General features: G+C 43.8%; 2 protein-coding genes and 1 non-coding gene across 6 annotated transcripts; all 3 read left to right on the top strand.

Annotated features, from left to right (window-relative positions):
* Nucleotides 1-150: 150 nt before the first annotated feature.
* Nucleotides 151-4,434, top strand: LOC121586545 (ras-related protein Rab-39B-like). The gene is made up of 2 exons (XM_041903304.2): nucleotides 151-501; nucleotides 1,589-4,434. The coding sequence occupies exons 1-2, from the start codon at nucleotides 287-289 to the stop codon at nucleotides 2,022-2,024; spliced, it is 651 nt and encodes a 216-aa protein (XP_041759238.1). The 5' UTR covers nucleotides 151-286; the 3' UTR covers nucleotides 2,025-4,434.
* Nucleotides 4,435-6,678: 2,244 nt separating this feature from the next.
* On the top strand, nucleotides 6,679-14,719 carry LOC121586544 (glucocorticoid modulatory element-binding protein 1-like). Of its 4 annotated transcripts, none has more exons than XM_041903300.2 (10): nucleotides 6,679-6,791; nucleotides 8,570-8,726; nucleotides 8,919-8,974; nucleotides 9,057-9,178; nucleotides 9,626-9,729; nucleotides 10,004-10,152; nucleotides 10,467-10,604; nucleotides 11,842-11,979; nucleotides 12,512-12,649; nucleotides 12,924-14,719. In XM_041903300.2, exons 2-10 carry the CDS (start codon nucleotides 8,596-8,598, stop codon nucleotides 13,934-13,936), a joined length of 1,989 nt encoding a protein of 662 aa, XP_041759234.1. In that variant the 5' UTR covers nucleotides 6,679-6,791; nucleotides 8,570-8,595; the 3' UTR covers nucleotides 13,937-14,719. The 4 variants fall into 4 exon arrangements, with proteins under 4 accessions (XP_041759234.1, XP_041759236.1, XP_041759237.1 ...); XM_041903302.1 differs by lacking the exon at nucleotides 6,679-6,791 and adding an exon at nucleotides 7,453-7,512 and having other exon boundaries at nucleotides 9,060-9,178; XM_041903303.1 differs by lacking the exon at nucleotides 6,679-6,791 and adding an exon at nucleotides 7,453-7,512 and having other exon boundaries at nucleotides 12,527-12,649.
* LOC121586986 lies at nucleotides 7,065-7,199 on the top strand. The gene has a single exon (XR_006003999.1). It is a non-coding gene; the product is annotated as a U11 spliceosomal RNA (small nuclear RNA).
* Nucleotides 14,720-15,037: the final 318 nt, after the last annotated feature.

Here is a 15,037-nt window from a genome sequence, read left to right as displayed (position 1 = left end):
AATACAATACAATAAGGCTATAGAATTGTCATAACATAAATGTGACGTTGTTTTCATTTTATGGTGGTGTTCTTAAGCAATATGCCCTATAATAAAGCCCGTGCATGGACCTAGGTAGGTAGCCTATCACATGACTGCAGCACTATCGCTCTTTGCTCGCTGGCGCTCTCATCTCTGTCTGACCAGAAGGCAATAGGCAGCAGCAGTCACTGGCTTTGTAAACACAACGTGCTGCGTTGCTTTGTTTCGGAACCACCACCATTGTGGGTCTCTCTCTAGCCATGCCATGGATATTTTGTGGCAATATCAGTTCAGGATCATTTTGCTAGGAGACTCGACGGTAGGGAAATCATCTTTGCTGAAGCGGTTTACAGATGGAATTTACAGCGATGTAGCGGATCCAACGGTCGGTGTGGATTTTTATGCCCGTTCGCTAGACATTGAGTCAGGGATTAAAATCAAGCTTCAACTGTGGGACACGGCTGGACAGGAACGATTCAGGTGAGATGAAGACATTAAATGTTTTCCTAGGCCTATATCTGTTATCAATAATCTGTTGACAAGATCAAGTAATTCATTATTTCCATCGGTATAAATTTGCCGATTTGTATCAAATAAATAACACGCACCAGCCCTCACGATATCTATTGTGATCGGTTTACCATTTTTGGCGAATAACATAATATAATAAAATAATCGTTTTTATTGTCTCTCTAGTCATAACCCACAGAGAGACGAGGTCAGTCATCGTCAGTCATTTTTTATCCTATGACTGTAATAACGGAGGCCCCTTACTCCAGTCTCCATAAAAACAGTCACCAAATTGTGGCGCATCATCAGTTGCATTCATTCACGGATGATGGGCAACAACCTCGCCTTGATATTGTTTTGTGTAATACACTAATGAAATATCCCTTGATAATACAATGATAAGAAGGTTTTGATGCCTTCTTATCATTGTACACTCAAATCCGGTTATTCTGTAAGTGTCGTTTGTTGCTACTGAGATGGCCTGTAAATCAGCGAGACATGTCTCTCTCTCTGTTACATACGTGTAGTAATGTGCCTCTCTGTAGCCTAGTCTGCAATGCCCAGGCATATACAGTAGCCATCCAGGACCCAGTATAGCTTGTAGTTGAAAAAAATGTCAACAACATAATTCATTCCCCACTGATGCCTGTAGTCTCAGATACAATTCCTCTAAGATCATTATAACTGTGTTTGTAGACTGCTCTCAGATCTCCCTTTCCTCTTGAAGCCAAACCTGCATGTCTCTGTCAGAATATTATGGAAGAAAGACTGTTTTCCCCTAGGAGGTTCACAGTACACACCTAAAAGAGATTATCAATGGCATGAATGAACTGTCTCTACAGGTCTGTACTGTTAGTTATCATTCCTTTGTAAGCCACAAGTGATGTTTTTCCCTGGACCTGCAAGGAATCGCAGATCGTGTTATGCTGTTTTGCCAACTCCTATATGGTTGTTGTCATGCCATGAGTGTAGTTTGGTTCAAGTCAGCATTGTTTAAATTCACATTTCACTATGGATCAGAGCTGAATCGTAACATCTCCTACTCTCCATTTTCCAGGTCCATCACTACTTCCTACTACCGTAACTCAGTGGGCGGGCTCCTCGTGTTCGACCTGACCAATCGCAAGACCTTCGACCACGTGAGGGAGTGGCACAAGGAAGTGAGCGAGCACATTCTGCCGCACCACATGGTCTTCATCCTGATTGGCCACAAAAGCGACCTAAACAAGGACCGGAAGGTGACGCGGGACGAGGCTGAGCAGCTGGCGGCGGAGATGGGGATCCGCTATGTGGAGACGTCGGCTAAGTGCAACAGCAATGTGGACCGGGCCTTCGAGCTGCTCAGCAGGGACATCTATGAGCTGATGAAGATGGGGGAGATCACCATGAGGGACGGATGGGACGGGGTGAAGAGCGGCCTCACCACCAGGGTCCTGTACCCGGGCGAAGAGGACATTGAGGTGGAGCCAAGGGAGAAGAGCTGCAACTGCTGAGAGACTGACCCTCGATCTCTGACCCCTGTCCTCATCCATGGTCATATTCATTAGGCACCAAACGGAAGAAAACGGACTGAAACAGAGCGAGACTACCTGGAATTGTCCAATAAGAAACACACATTTTTATTTTCCGTTGTGAAACGTTTTAGAACGTGTTCCGATGCGTGCCCTAATAAACACGACTCATGTCTCCACTTCCCCCTCTCTTATCTCCACAAGTATCTCACATCGTCTCACAGTTTAATCAGTTTCCCATTGAAACTAAGCCACAGTCTAAAGTGAGGCCCTTGTCCTATGACTTCATCATCACGCGTCCACGTGTCACCCTATGCTTAGTGTAGATAGGATGCCAGTCCCCTCTGTATCAGTTCCTACAGAGGTCAGGATGGGGCTGTTTTCTGATGGGAGTACAGGATACACATCCTGTAGTACACATCTTGATGTGACAAAAGCTTCTCTACAAACACAAAAGTCTGAGTCTTTAGGTCAAACTAAAGGTTTTACCCCTAGGTAAATCCTTGCAGTGGAAAAGCATCATACATGTACATGCTAAACCTACACAGATTAGCATCACCTGGGTAGCTTTGGGCCCAGTTAGGTAAGGCAGACACAGAGGCTGCGTTTTCACAGGCTGCCCAATTCTGATCTTTTGCCCAATTATTGTTCATTTGACCAATGAGAAAAGGCCTTTTGCCAATAATTGGGCAAAATATCAGAATTGGGCTGCAGGTGTAAACGCAGCCAGAGACACCTGTATGAGAGCGATCAGGCCTTGGGTTATTCCAGTACGTATCCTATTCATTCCTGGATGCCCTTTGCTGCCGCAGGAGTTATTGGACTCTCAAGCAGGCAAGTTCTGGACTTGTGGACAATACATTATTGCGGTCTGGCATCACTCCAATGACGCTGTTGTGGGTTGGCTCCGGACTGGCTGTGTGTGTGTGTGTGCGTGTGTCGTTGCTCTGTCTGCAGTCCCCTGAGACTGTACATCATGTTCGGTATGGTTAGCTCTGGCGTTAAAAGGTCACTGATAATAGGCAGGGAGAATAAACTGTCACCACCACCACCCCTCCCCTGCTAATCAATATGGTCCTGTAGACTACTAATCTATGTAAGTGCACACAAGCCAAATCATGTTCATGTTGCATTATGTTGTGGACTTCCTACTTCAGAACAGATGAGTAATGTTTTTAACATTTAAAAAAACATATCTATCATTTGTAGTACATTGCTGAAGCCACAAACCATTTGGTAGCCACTCTTTGCATTTGTATATGGCATATGAAAAAACAAAACAAACCTTCCAAGATGGGTCTTCAAGGGGGGAAAACCACCCCAAACAATATTCCTTTAACTGGAGAGAGGTATTGGCTGATACCGATTCTTTAAGACTGCTCACATGGATTAAATGTGGGGCTTTTGTGGCCATAATAACAATTGAAGGGTTTATTGGCATTATTATATTATCTGGTTGAGAACATGACATTTCGGCCCTAATGCCTTCCATGCTCCATCAGAATGGTTCCTATATCAAGACAGCCAGAATCTTGCCCTGCTCTGACTATAGGCACTTTCTGCCTGCAGAGAGGCACAGGAAGATAACTCTAGTTTCCCTTGGCTACTACCTCTATACAGCAAACCCCAGTGCAGATAACTGTTGCCCTGAGACTGAGACTTGGCTGTAGATTCTGGTGTTACCATAGGAGTGTACAGCCCTGGCTCAGGGCCTAGATAACAGCTCACTTTGCCTGGTCCCTCCTACCTCCCTCCCTCCTTCCCCTCAGCTCACCTTGTCCACCTCTCACCAGCACCACACCTCACCAGACACTTCACACACTGTAGATGACAGGAGAGACATTGTGCATTCAGCAACTGTGACTTTATGGGATATTGTGTTCTATGTTGGTTTTGTGTTCCAGTGGTCATGCGACTTGACTTGTTGAAAGGAATGTCTAACTAACTAATCTTTTGGGAGCCTTTACATACTGGTAAACAACTTACAAAGCCTCAGCATACAATTTCTTGACAACAATATGTGTTTGTCTACATACAGTACTTATGTTTTGCCTCTTGCTTTACAAAGTCTGATGCAAACGTAGTTTAGTTGTTCCCTTTGTTCCCACTCTCATCAATGTTAACCCTGTTTATAGTTATGCCGTAGTCAGTTATTCAGCTCTACTGACCATTCACAGACTTTGATTAAACCTCTGTTATCACAGTTCATAACCCAGTTACAACATGTCTCATTTCTTTAAAAGTGAAATCAGTTGGCTAACCAATATGAATGACAGTCAGATGTCTGTATTGATCCATATTCTTGCTACGCTAAGGAAGGACACATCCACAAAGAGAAGGCAATACCGAGGCCCAGGGAGGGGAGACATGCCCATTAAATGAACTAAAACAGTCTTGCCTGGGAATGTATATAATTGGAAGAATTCTATTTTTCATACATGTTTTCAGAGGTATGATAATGTAGGCCGCTGTCTGTTTGGTCATCGCAACTCAACTCTTTTGAAAAGCAGCAAATATTTCCATTCTAATCCACAAAGGGAGTTAGAGTCAAATCATGTTCCTTACAGTATGTACCTCTTCCATTTTGCAGCTTTGTGTGTAATTTATAACAGGGTTTATTTTGTACAGCTGTATTTTTAATGCGTATAATAATGATAGTATGTGCTGTAATACAGCTGCTTGTCAGTGAATGCAACCTATTACTGATCACTGAATTTGTTAAGGATTCTTATTGGCTGTATTGTTACATCAGATATGAAGAAAACAGGAAATAGCATGCTGTGGTGATGATGATGCCGATGACGGCCTATGAATAAGGTGTATCTGGAGAAAGGCCCATGTCACTGAGATGGAGCACCAGCTATATTCAACAGCCTATTCAGGATAAAGGACTTGAAAGAAGAGATTGAGCTTGGATCTTGACACATTGCCAGTAGAACTAGAAAAGTTTTGATTTTAGCAGAAAAATGCAAAATAGATTTTGCAGAAAAATGCAAAATAATTGATGTTTTAGAAAGTGTTTAGTTGATTATAAATAATAAGTGGCCATTTTCATTGTGATGATAGTTATATCATAATACTGTAATCCGAATACCAATCGACAAAACAATATATTTAAATATGTAGTATCCAACAGGTCCTTGATAGTAAAACAACATATGACAAATCACTAATGCATTTTACTTGCAAATTCTGTTTTTTGGCAAGCTTACAACTAGACATAGCAGCACAGCAGCACAGTTCATGGCTCTATTTAGCCTCTGACTGAGTCTGATCACAGTTCACAGCTTTTTAATTTTTTTATTTAACCTTTATTTAACCAGGTAAGCCAGTTGAGAACAAGTTCTCATTTACAACTGCGACCTGGCCAAGATAAAGCAAAGCAACAACAACACAGAGTTACATTGATGAAATAAATGTTATTTATTTTCTATTCTAAATGTTCTGTGCAAGGTACTCTACTGTTAAAGGGGTATTCAATCAATAAACAATATTATGTCCATGGTGCCATATTATGATTGACCATCTCCATGCCAGGGTTGTGGCGTCCTCTTTTGGTACAACATAACTGCATACCTGACCCACTTAGCTGAATCACAGTGCAAATAAAATACTAAACTTCAACTAATAAACATAAAACTGTGTATGGTAATAATAGTGATGGTGTGTTTTAATTTTCATAAGCATAAGTATGAAAAATGTATGCACTCACTAACTGTAAGTCGCTCTGGATAAGAGTGTCTGCTAAATGACTAAAATGTAAGATGTAAATAAGCCTCTGTTGAAAATCACAACTGTTAATTGGTATAACTGATCAATAACTAATCAATAACAACAATAACGGATTAATATCACTTGTAGCTCAATTGGTAGAGCATGGCGCTTGTAACGCCAGGGTAGTGGGTTCGATCCCCGGGACCACCCATACGTAAAAATGTATGCACACATGACTGTAAGTCGCTTTGGATAAAAGCGTCTGCTAAATGGCATATTATTTATTTATTATTTACTTGCGGAAATTAAGCTGTTCACTGATATTGCTTTCACTTGCACTCTCCACTCCTGTCCAAGCTCACCTGTCGAAACCATATATAGACTTATGGTAGAAACATCTGTGGTTCTCAATGAAATGAAAATGAAACATCTGGAGTGAGGAAATGCAGATACACACAAGCTAAAGGTGCAAATTCTTTAAAATGACAGTGCAAATCACTCTGTGCAATTTCTAATGTACATTGAGTTTAGCTGAGCTGTATCAAATGGCTTTGTAAGCTGTCAAAATTTGTGATTATTTGATGTGGTGAAAGATCATATAAATGTTATGTTAAATGAAAGAAAGACTTGATGCATTTATATGATTATATATTTGTAAAGTTAATTATTTTATGAAAGTGACAGTAAAGGTATTTTGTAAGCATACTGAGCAAGGATGTTGTCCTGGTACCGAGTCTAGATTGGTCTAGATCAGGGATGAGCAACCCACGGACCAATAATAATAATACAAATAATAATAATAAAATGAAATAAAAATGTGGAACTTGGTATGAATATGGGTATGCAGAACCACGAACCACTCGTGAGTTCCGTTTTTTGTGGCCCCCACCCCCATCAAAGTGTGCATTTGTTCCCTTCATGGCTTTGAAAGGAAATGAATGGTATATGGAAACGCCAGTACACCGATCCAATATTTGTACATTTGCGGGGAGTCGTGAACGAGTACACACTTCAGGAGGAATGGGAAGCAAGAGGGTAGGTGGTAGGGGTCGATTTGGAATAAAATTGCGAGGTCAGCCTATCTATCCCATTATGCTTTGCGTCAGGAAAAATTACAGATGAATGCAACTAATTCTGTTTGATTCAATGCTATCTCTTGTTTTGTCAACTAAAATATGATTTAAATACTTAATCCAACTGAAAATCACAAACAGAACATGTTTGATAAAATACATTACATTATATTTTCTACCCTGACTGAAGTCCCTGTGTCCAAAAACCACTTGTAGAACAATGACTTCCAACGTTAAAAAGGGCTTCTGCAATTTGACCACATGGCGGTTGGGGATTCACAACGCTTCTTGCTTAATCAATATCAGGAGTTTTCGGAAGCGTAATTGTTACTATCTGTGGCAGTGAATGGTCGTGAATCTTTGGGCCAACATGTTGTAAAAATAAAACTAACAGTCAACAGCAGGTATTGATTAATCGTAGTGTGGCGCCCGTACATACACAGACAGACCTGTGCCACTGGTCCACAAAATATTAAATAGCAAAAGCAGGTCATAATCCAGTGAAATAAGTGATGATTGCCGTAATAAAAATTTTACAGCGACTTATTGTCAACAGGCTTGTGTTTATGTTTGACCTATTTTGGGAGTGCAGCATGCATGACTGGCTATATCTCAGGAAGTGTAACTGCACGAAGTGCGCATGCCCAGCAGCTTGTAGGGATGTGTTCGACTTCGTAAAAACGGTAAGGAAAATCTGAACGATGGCTTTGTAATTTTAGGTTTATTCGGTTTATAAAGGCTAACTGATTTATATGCGAGGTAATGTCTATCTCTACGTAGAGTTTGGTATTTGTAAAGGGGTAACACCCCGGGCTCGCTCCGAATGGCGGAGCAACGCCGTCGCCGCGTTGTTGTTTTCGTGTACGTGCTGCCGCACAAGGACGTAATTTTGAGGGAGCGGAGAAAATAAAAAGTAGAACGAACGGGCGCACGCTTGTTCAGAAAAAAGCGTCACGTAACCGCCGTCAAATATCAAGGTGGCTAGTAACAGCCCAGCCCCAGGTTGCTTGAGCGCCAAATCTCTGCCCAAAGTCTATGTAGTTAGCCTAGCCATCTTGCTAGCTACAAGCCGCCACCTTGTTAGCATGATAGTACATTGTATGGGCGTAAACCGTTCATATATACCTCACTGGCGTAGGCTATTCGGGCCAATGGCGCATTAGCAGCTAGCTAGCTATCTATGTTACACCTGATCTCACGACTAACTAGTGCACTGCACTGCCCATACCCACAGAAACGTTGTGAGGAGAAAAACTATGAGTGAAAACTTGGTGTGCATAACGTTTAACTATTAGCTAGCTAACTCAACGTTCCCGTGGGTATGGGCAGTGCAGTATACTAGTTTCAGTCAGGAGATACGGTGTAACAATAGCTACCTAGCAACTAGTTAAAAGTAATGCACACAAGCTTTGTAGAGATTAAGGGGGAAAGGAAGCCAGCTAGTAACCATGTGGCTTTTAATGAGCCCCATGCAGTGACCCCTTTTCTAAATATGACAGAGTAACTGAATAACACTTTGGAGGTTAAAATGAGCTGAACCCATACAGTCATTGGCTGAAACTGAGAGGCAACTGAATCTGTTTATGGGCATGGTCTGCCCTAAGAGCATTTTATCCAGATTTTGCCTTGTCCTGACTGTCCTCCTGTAATCTTTGACACACACACACACACTCATTCTTCTAATCTAGCCTATTTGTCACCATTGTGCTCTTCTTCCCTATACTTCCCTGGGGCCTTCAGTAGGCTACACTGGGAGAGGAGTCAGGATGGCACAAACCGAGGTGACAACGGTCTCCATGGGGGACCTGATGGTAATGAAGGCTACTGAGGAAGAGAATGGTGATGATGAGGACAGCAACACACAGGTCATCCTCCAGCTACAACCAATCACAGCAGGGTAGGTACACACAGATGTTTACTTGGGCCTGATAGGGGAAAAGTGGACAAGACTAGCGTAGCAGAGTTGGTTCGGTGAACCATGCTCACATGATGGCTCCCCAAGCGAATTGCCTAGGCTTTAGGTTAGTGAGCTAACATAGTCAGACCCTGCAAAGTTTTCATTTGTTGTGTGATTCACTTTCCCTTGCAGTATGGATGAGTCAGGAGAGACAGACACAGCTGTTGTGGCTGTGGAGGCACACCCAGGTAAGGAACACACACACATACAAACACAAATACACAAACAAAGCATATCATAAAAAATGTGCACGTGTGTGTGTTCCTTCAGAAGAAACCACAGTTGACGGGGAGGAGGTAGAGCTGGGTTATCCCATCACATGTGGAGAGTGTAAAGCTGTGCTGCTGGTCAAGAAGTTTGTCTGTCCTGGAATAAATGTCAAATGTGTCAAGGTTAGTATTGTCATGGTCATTGTATTTTCTACAGAAATCATGACGTTTTTCAAATGTTAGTGTGCAGAGAAGGAACAGCTCAGCCTGCCAGCTATTGATATACTTATAATCCTGTTTGTACCATATCAGCAGAAACGATTGTCACATACCGTTTAATATATGCCATTTAGCAGACATTTTCAACGTGTGCATACATTTTACGTATGGGTGGCCCCAGGAATCGAACCCACAACCCTGGCGTTGCTAACACCATGCTCTAACAACTGAGCCATACAGGACCAGTTGTTTGCTTTAACAATGCCTTCGACGTCAGTTGAATGTTTCTCCTTGGCCAGTTGTTTCTTTGCTGTCTCCTGTATAATAAGGGGTATAGGTATATGTTTGTAATCCCAGTGAACAGGTATGGTTCCTTTCTAAACTCCTCCCTATAACGGGTGCCCCATACAGTATGAAGACCAGCTGATCAGTCCCAAGCAGTTTGTCCACATGTCTGGGAAGGCTACGCTGAAGGACTGGAAGAGAGCTATCCGGATGGGCGGGGTCATGCTCAGGTGAGGAGTAGAGTCGACCAATCTCAAATCAACCCCTAGCCTCTAGCCCTTAAGCACTTGTGGAGAGATCATTAGATAGGCATAAGCCTATCTCTTAGACATAATAGGTTGTCTAGAAGTTAGAGAGGTGGGCCAGAAACTGGAGGGTTGCTAGTTGGGATCCCAGGTGTGAGGGGAAAATCAACCCGAGGTGATTGATGCAGATGGTGTGTCCCTTTTCTTCCTTCTGTCTTTCCTCACTCTTGTCCTTTATCTAATAATCTCTCTCCTTCAGGAAGATGATGGACTCGGGGCAGCTAGACTTCTATGAACACAGCACTCTGTGCACAAACACGTGTCGTAGCACCAAGTTTGACCTGCTGATCAACAACACACGCTTCCCCCCTGATGGCAGCGGTCTCACCACGCCCATCTCCTCACAAGGTGAGACCAGACACACCCCTCACTGAGGGCTGTAAAGATATCAGGTTGTCTGTGGCAAAACAATTGAAAAGTTTGTCAGGCAGTTCTTTTCGGTAAATACATTTTTTTCCCTATTTTCTTCCATTTACTTCGTTTTTAAATTGGTGATATGGTACACATGTCCATTAACTTGACATTTTTATTGAAATATTTACGAGTTTGGAATACTGTATCAGTCAACAAGCATCCAGGACCAGAACTATCCGTTTTAAGTTGTGTAATGAATATTGTAAGAAGTGTAGCTAACCATGTATCTCCCCCTGTTGGACATGTAGCCCAGGTGGTGATAGGTAATGGTGGCCAGGTTGCCATGACAACAGAGGAGAGGTCAGATGTTCTGACCGGAACAGTGGAGTGGAGTTCAGGGGCTGTAGCCATGGAGACAGAGAAGAAGGAAACCAGTGAGATATCAGGTGAGTTCTTCACCCAAACAGCTCCCACTAGTGACTATTTACTGTAGTTGCACTCTCAACGCTGTCAAATATGCAGAAAAATATATATAAACGCAACATGCAACAATTTCATTGATTTTACTGAGTTAGAGTTCATATGAGGAAATCAGTCAATTCAAATAAATAAATTAGCCCTAATCTATGGATTTCACATGACTGGGAATACAGATATGCATCTGTTGGTCACAGATACCTTTAAAAAAAATGGGCCTCACAATGGGCCTCAGGATCTCGCCACAGTATTTTTGTGCATTCAAATTGCTATCGATAAAATGCAATTGTGTTCGTTGTCCGTAAGCTTATGCCTGCCCATACCATAACTCCACCACCACCATGGGGCACTCTGTTCACAACGTTGACATCAGCAAACCGCTCGCCCACACGAGTGGTCTGCGGTTCGAAGCTGGTTGGCCATACTGCCAAATTCTCTAAAATGACGTTGGAGGCGGCTTATGGTAGAGAAATTAACATTAAATTCTCTGGCAACAGCTCTGGTGGACATTCCTGCAGTCAGCATGCCAATTGCACACTCCATCAACACTTGGGATATCTGTGGTATTATGTTGTGTGACGAAACTGCACATTTTAGAGTGGCCTTTTATTGTCCCCAGCACAAGGTGCACCTGTGTAATGATCATGCTGATGTTTAATCAGCTTCTTGATATGCTACACCTGTCAGGTGGATGGATTGTCTTGGCAAAGGAGAAATGCTCACTAACAGGGATGTAAACAAATTTGTGCACCACATTTGAGAGAAATAAACGTTTTGTGCGTATAGAACATTTCTGGGATCTTTTATTTCAGCTCATGAAACATGGGACCAACACTTTACATGTTGTGTTTATATTTTTGTGTAGTGTAGTTGTCTGGGCATTAGTCTTGTATCAATCTAAGCTTCATACCTGGGTCAAATACATAATGTCAGATACGTGCTGTTGGGTGCGATTGGTTTAGCTCCCCCGGTAAAATGGAACCAATGGAATAATCCTCAAAGTGCAAACTGCCCACCCTGAATGCCGGTCAAGCTAAACCAACTACATCTCAAGTATTTGAAAGTATGTGACATGTAATTAACTTAAGGTCTGCTTGGCATGCGATTGGTTGAAATCTTGCTCACCTCTCTCACACTCGTTACTCAAATGGCAAATAAACTACTTTGAACTTGAACTTTTAAACTGTGTCCTTTATGTTCCCCCAGAGGAGACGTTGAACTTCTGGAAAGGCATAGCTGACGTGGGGCTGATGGGGGAGGTGGTAGACAACATCAGGACAGAGCTGCTGGAGATGCTGAGAGGAGTGCAGCTACGCAGCGAGCAGGCTGCTATGCAGGACGCAGGTGGGTACTGGCACACTGGCACCTAGGACACAGGGTACTGGTCATAGATGCTGAGAGGAGTGCAGCTACGCAGCAAGCAGGCTACCGTGCAGGACACAGGTGGGTACTGTTACCTAGGGGATAGGGTACAGGGTACAGCTCATTTCTAAGGGTATATGCATGGTGCCACACAGGTGCAATGTTGGTTTCTGTTGATCAAGTCTGGGGATGAAATAAAACTATAAGTATTATTGACTTCTGAGGAGTAACGTAAAGTAAAGACTAGATTATGGATCTTTTGTGGGGCATCCCCCCAAAAATGGGACACATTTAATGTCTTTTAGAAATGCCTTACTGTAGTAAGTAAGTCAAGTTTAGACTTCTTTGCTTTGATTCATTGAATGACTGATGGATTTGTTGTTACAGACCATGTGAGGGAGGGAGTGAGGGGTTGGATGGATGGATGGATGGATGTGTTGTGAGTGACCCTGTGATTGGTTGATGGATGTGTTGTTACTGACGATGTGATTGGTTGCCCACTGATGGATCTCAGATTCCTGTCTGGTAGAGGTGGCAGTGTTGAGTAACCTGGCCCAGGTGTTTGGCCTGCTGGACTCGGTCAAACACATCCTGAACGTAAGGAGAGAACAGACTGACCCTGGAGAGGAGCAGGTCCTTAGCACGCTGACCAGTGAGTAATGATCAATTCAGTTTTCAATTCAGTAACTTCAGGCAGAGGAAGGGAGATTGAGATATCTAGATAAATATTCCTATGATGTTTCGGATCATTTATATTTTAGTCATATCATTTAATGTCAATGGTCAGGAAACAAAAAAGTCAAGTCTACATTCAATAGCAAAGATAGAACTGTATTGGATCTTGCCTCAAACTTGCTAATTGATGTGGTGGATTACTGTAGAGCTCCATCTCTGAGTCATTTCTGACCTCTGACTGATCTCCACAGACCTGGAGCTGCAGCTGGAGGAACAGAGGCGACAGCAGCACGTCAGAGCTCAGCTCTGCCACCCCCAGCCCCTCAACAACATCAGCCACACCCCAGGAGGCAAACCCACCAAGCCCAAGGCCAAACGTCCTCGCCTACAGCGGCCAGCCTCCACCACCACCCTCCTCACCTCCTCCCTCTCCCAGCCCCAGACAGCCACCCTGCAGCCCCAGCAGTTCACTGTACTTTCCCCCATTTCATTCTCCTCCATGGGCCAGCCCTTCTCCCTGTCCGGCCTGTCTGGCCTGTCAGGCCTCCCCATGACCACGCTGGGTCAACAGAACAACACGGTGACCCTCCACACCCTACCCGCCGGCGCCCAGACCTTCACCCGATACATCACCACCATGGTGGGGGCCGACGGCAAGATGGAGACCTTGACGCTGCACCCGTCCCAGGGGCTGACGCTGGTGGGCACCACCCTCCAGGACCCAAGTCAGCTTGGAGGAACCATGATGAGTCCGCTGGAGCTGGTCCAACTCACCCAGGGAGGGGTGACCGTCAGTGGGGAGATGATGGTGGAGCAGCCCATGGGCCAGGTTGTGGAGGGTGGGACAATGGTACTCCACCAGGAGGGGATGGTACAGGAGGGATTGGTGGAGGGAGTAGAGGACAAGAGCCAGGCACAAACCGTGACCGAGATTGACCCCGCGCCGGGCGACCAGGACCAGACCATGGGGGCGGTGATGGAGCTACAGCTGGCCCAAGAAGGAGAGGCTGAGGCTGGGGAGGAGGGCTCTGCCATGGTGGTCCATGGTGGGATGGAGGTGACCATGGTCTCGGAGGAGGTGGAGGGAGAGGTAGGGGAGGGGATGGTGGTTCAGGGGGAGTCTGAGGATGCCCAGGGGGAGGTTCTCGAAACTGGGCAGCAGAGCCAGGTAGAGGGGATACAGCTGGACGCTAACGGGCAGATCTCAGGCCTAAGGATAATGGTGATCGAGGAGGAGACTCAGGAAGAGGACAAGGCCAAATGACCCAGCTCTGCTCTGCAGACAGAGACAATACCCTCTCCTCCCCCTGGAGCCATGTGAGATAGTAGGGATGGACTAGCCTGGTTCCAAATCTGTTTGTGCTGTCTTGCCAACTCGCTGTGACAATGATCATAGGAGCTGGCAAGACGGCACAAACAGATCTGGGACCAGGCTAGGGATGGACTCATAGACAGAACATAAAAGAGCATGCAGGCAGACTTGTGGTGTGAGCAAGTGTGTGGAGGATGCTATTTACACAGAAAGCTGCCAAAGACCTAGCCTTCTTAGAGAAGCTGTGGTGCTTAGCAGCTAGGCCAGGGTGTCCATTATATTCATTGTTGTTTCGTTAGTTTTTATTTAAACAAAATGACAACACAGCCAGGCATAGTATCTTATATTGTTTGTTTTGTAACACGTGTGTTACCTTTTTGCTGTGTGTGTGTGTGGCTAGAGGTCTACTGTGGGATGATAGCAACAGTTCTAAAACAAAGTCTGCTCTACATTTCTTTCCAAAATAGAAAGCATACCACTCTTCCTCTGTGCAGTTTTTGGGATGAAGTCTTTTCTGCAGTGTTTGTAAAACAAAACAAAGATAATATGTTGAGCTCACCATTGTCAGTTCTGTGAATCGACACATTGTATTATTCACTGGAAGCCTTTTCTTTTCAAGATTTGCATAATTATTCATGGTGATTCGCTGTATGGCGACAAATGTAGTAGATGTACACTACCGTTCAAAAGTTTGGGTTCACTTAGAAATGTCCTTGTTTTCGAAAGAAAAGCAATTTTCTTGTCCATTTAAAATAATATCAAATTGATCAGAAATACAGTGTAGACATTGTTAATGTTGTAAATGGCTATTGTAGCTGGAAACGGCTGATCTTTTAAAATGGAATATCTACATCGGCGTACAGAGGCCCATTATCAGCAACCATCAGTCCTGTGTTCCAACGGCACGTTGTGTTTGCAAATCCAAGTTTATTATTTTAAAAGGCTAATTGATCATTAGAAAACCCTTTTGCAATTATGTTAGCACAGCTGAAAACTGTTGTGCTGATTAAAGAAGCAATAAAACTGGCCTTCTTGAGACTAGTTGAGTATCTG

The sequence above is a fragment of the Coregonus clupeaformis genome, chromosome 17 (genome assembly GCF_020615455.1).
Source record: "Coregonus clupeaformis isolate EN_2021a chromosome 17, ASM2061545v1, whole genome shotgun sequence".
Classification (NCBI taxonomy): Eukaryota; Metazoa; Chordata; class Actinopteri; order Salmoniformes; family Salmonidae; genus Coregonus; species Coregonus clupeaformis.
This window is presented reverse-complemented; position numbering and strand designations above follow the sequence as displayed.

What these genes read in the sequence shown, in the direction of transcription:
- LOC121586544 (XM_041903300.2), top strand. Translation starts at nt 8,596, where the DNA reads ATGGCACAAACCGAGGTGACAACGGTCTCCATGGGGGACCTGATGGTA. An exon ending in TAAATGTCAAATGTGTCAAG is followed by an intron (nt 9,179 to 9,625) that starts GTTAGTATTGTC and finishes TGCCCCATACAG; the next exon opens with TATGAAGACCAGCTGATCAG. An exon ending in ATGGGCGGGGTCATGCTCAG is followed by an intron (nt 9,730 to 10,003) that starts GTGAGGAGTAGA and finishes TCTCTCCTTCAG; the next exon opens with GAAGATGATGGACTCGGGGC.
- LOC121586545 (XM_041903304.2), top strand. Translation starts at nt 287, where the DNA reads ATGGATATTTTGTGGCAATATCAGTTCAGGATCATTTTGCTAGGAGAC. An exon ending in GCTGGACAGGAACGATTCAG is followed by an intron (nt 502 to 1,588) that starts GTGAGATGAAGA and finishes TCCATTTTCCAG; the next exon opens with GTCCATCACTACTTCCTACT.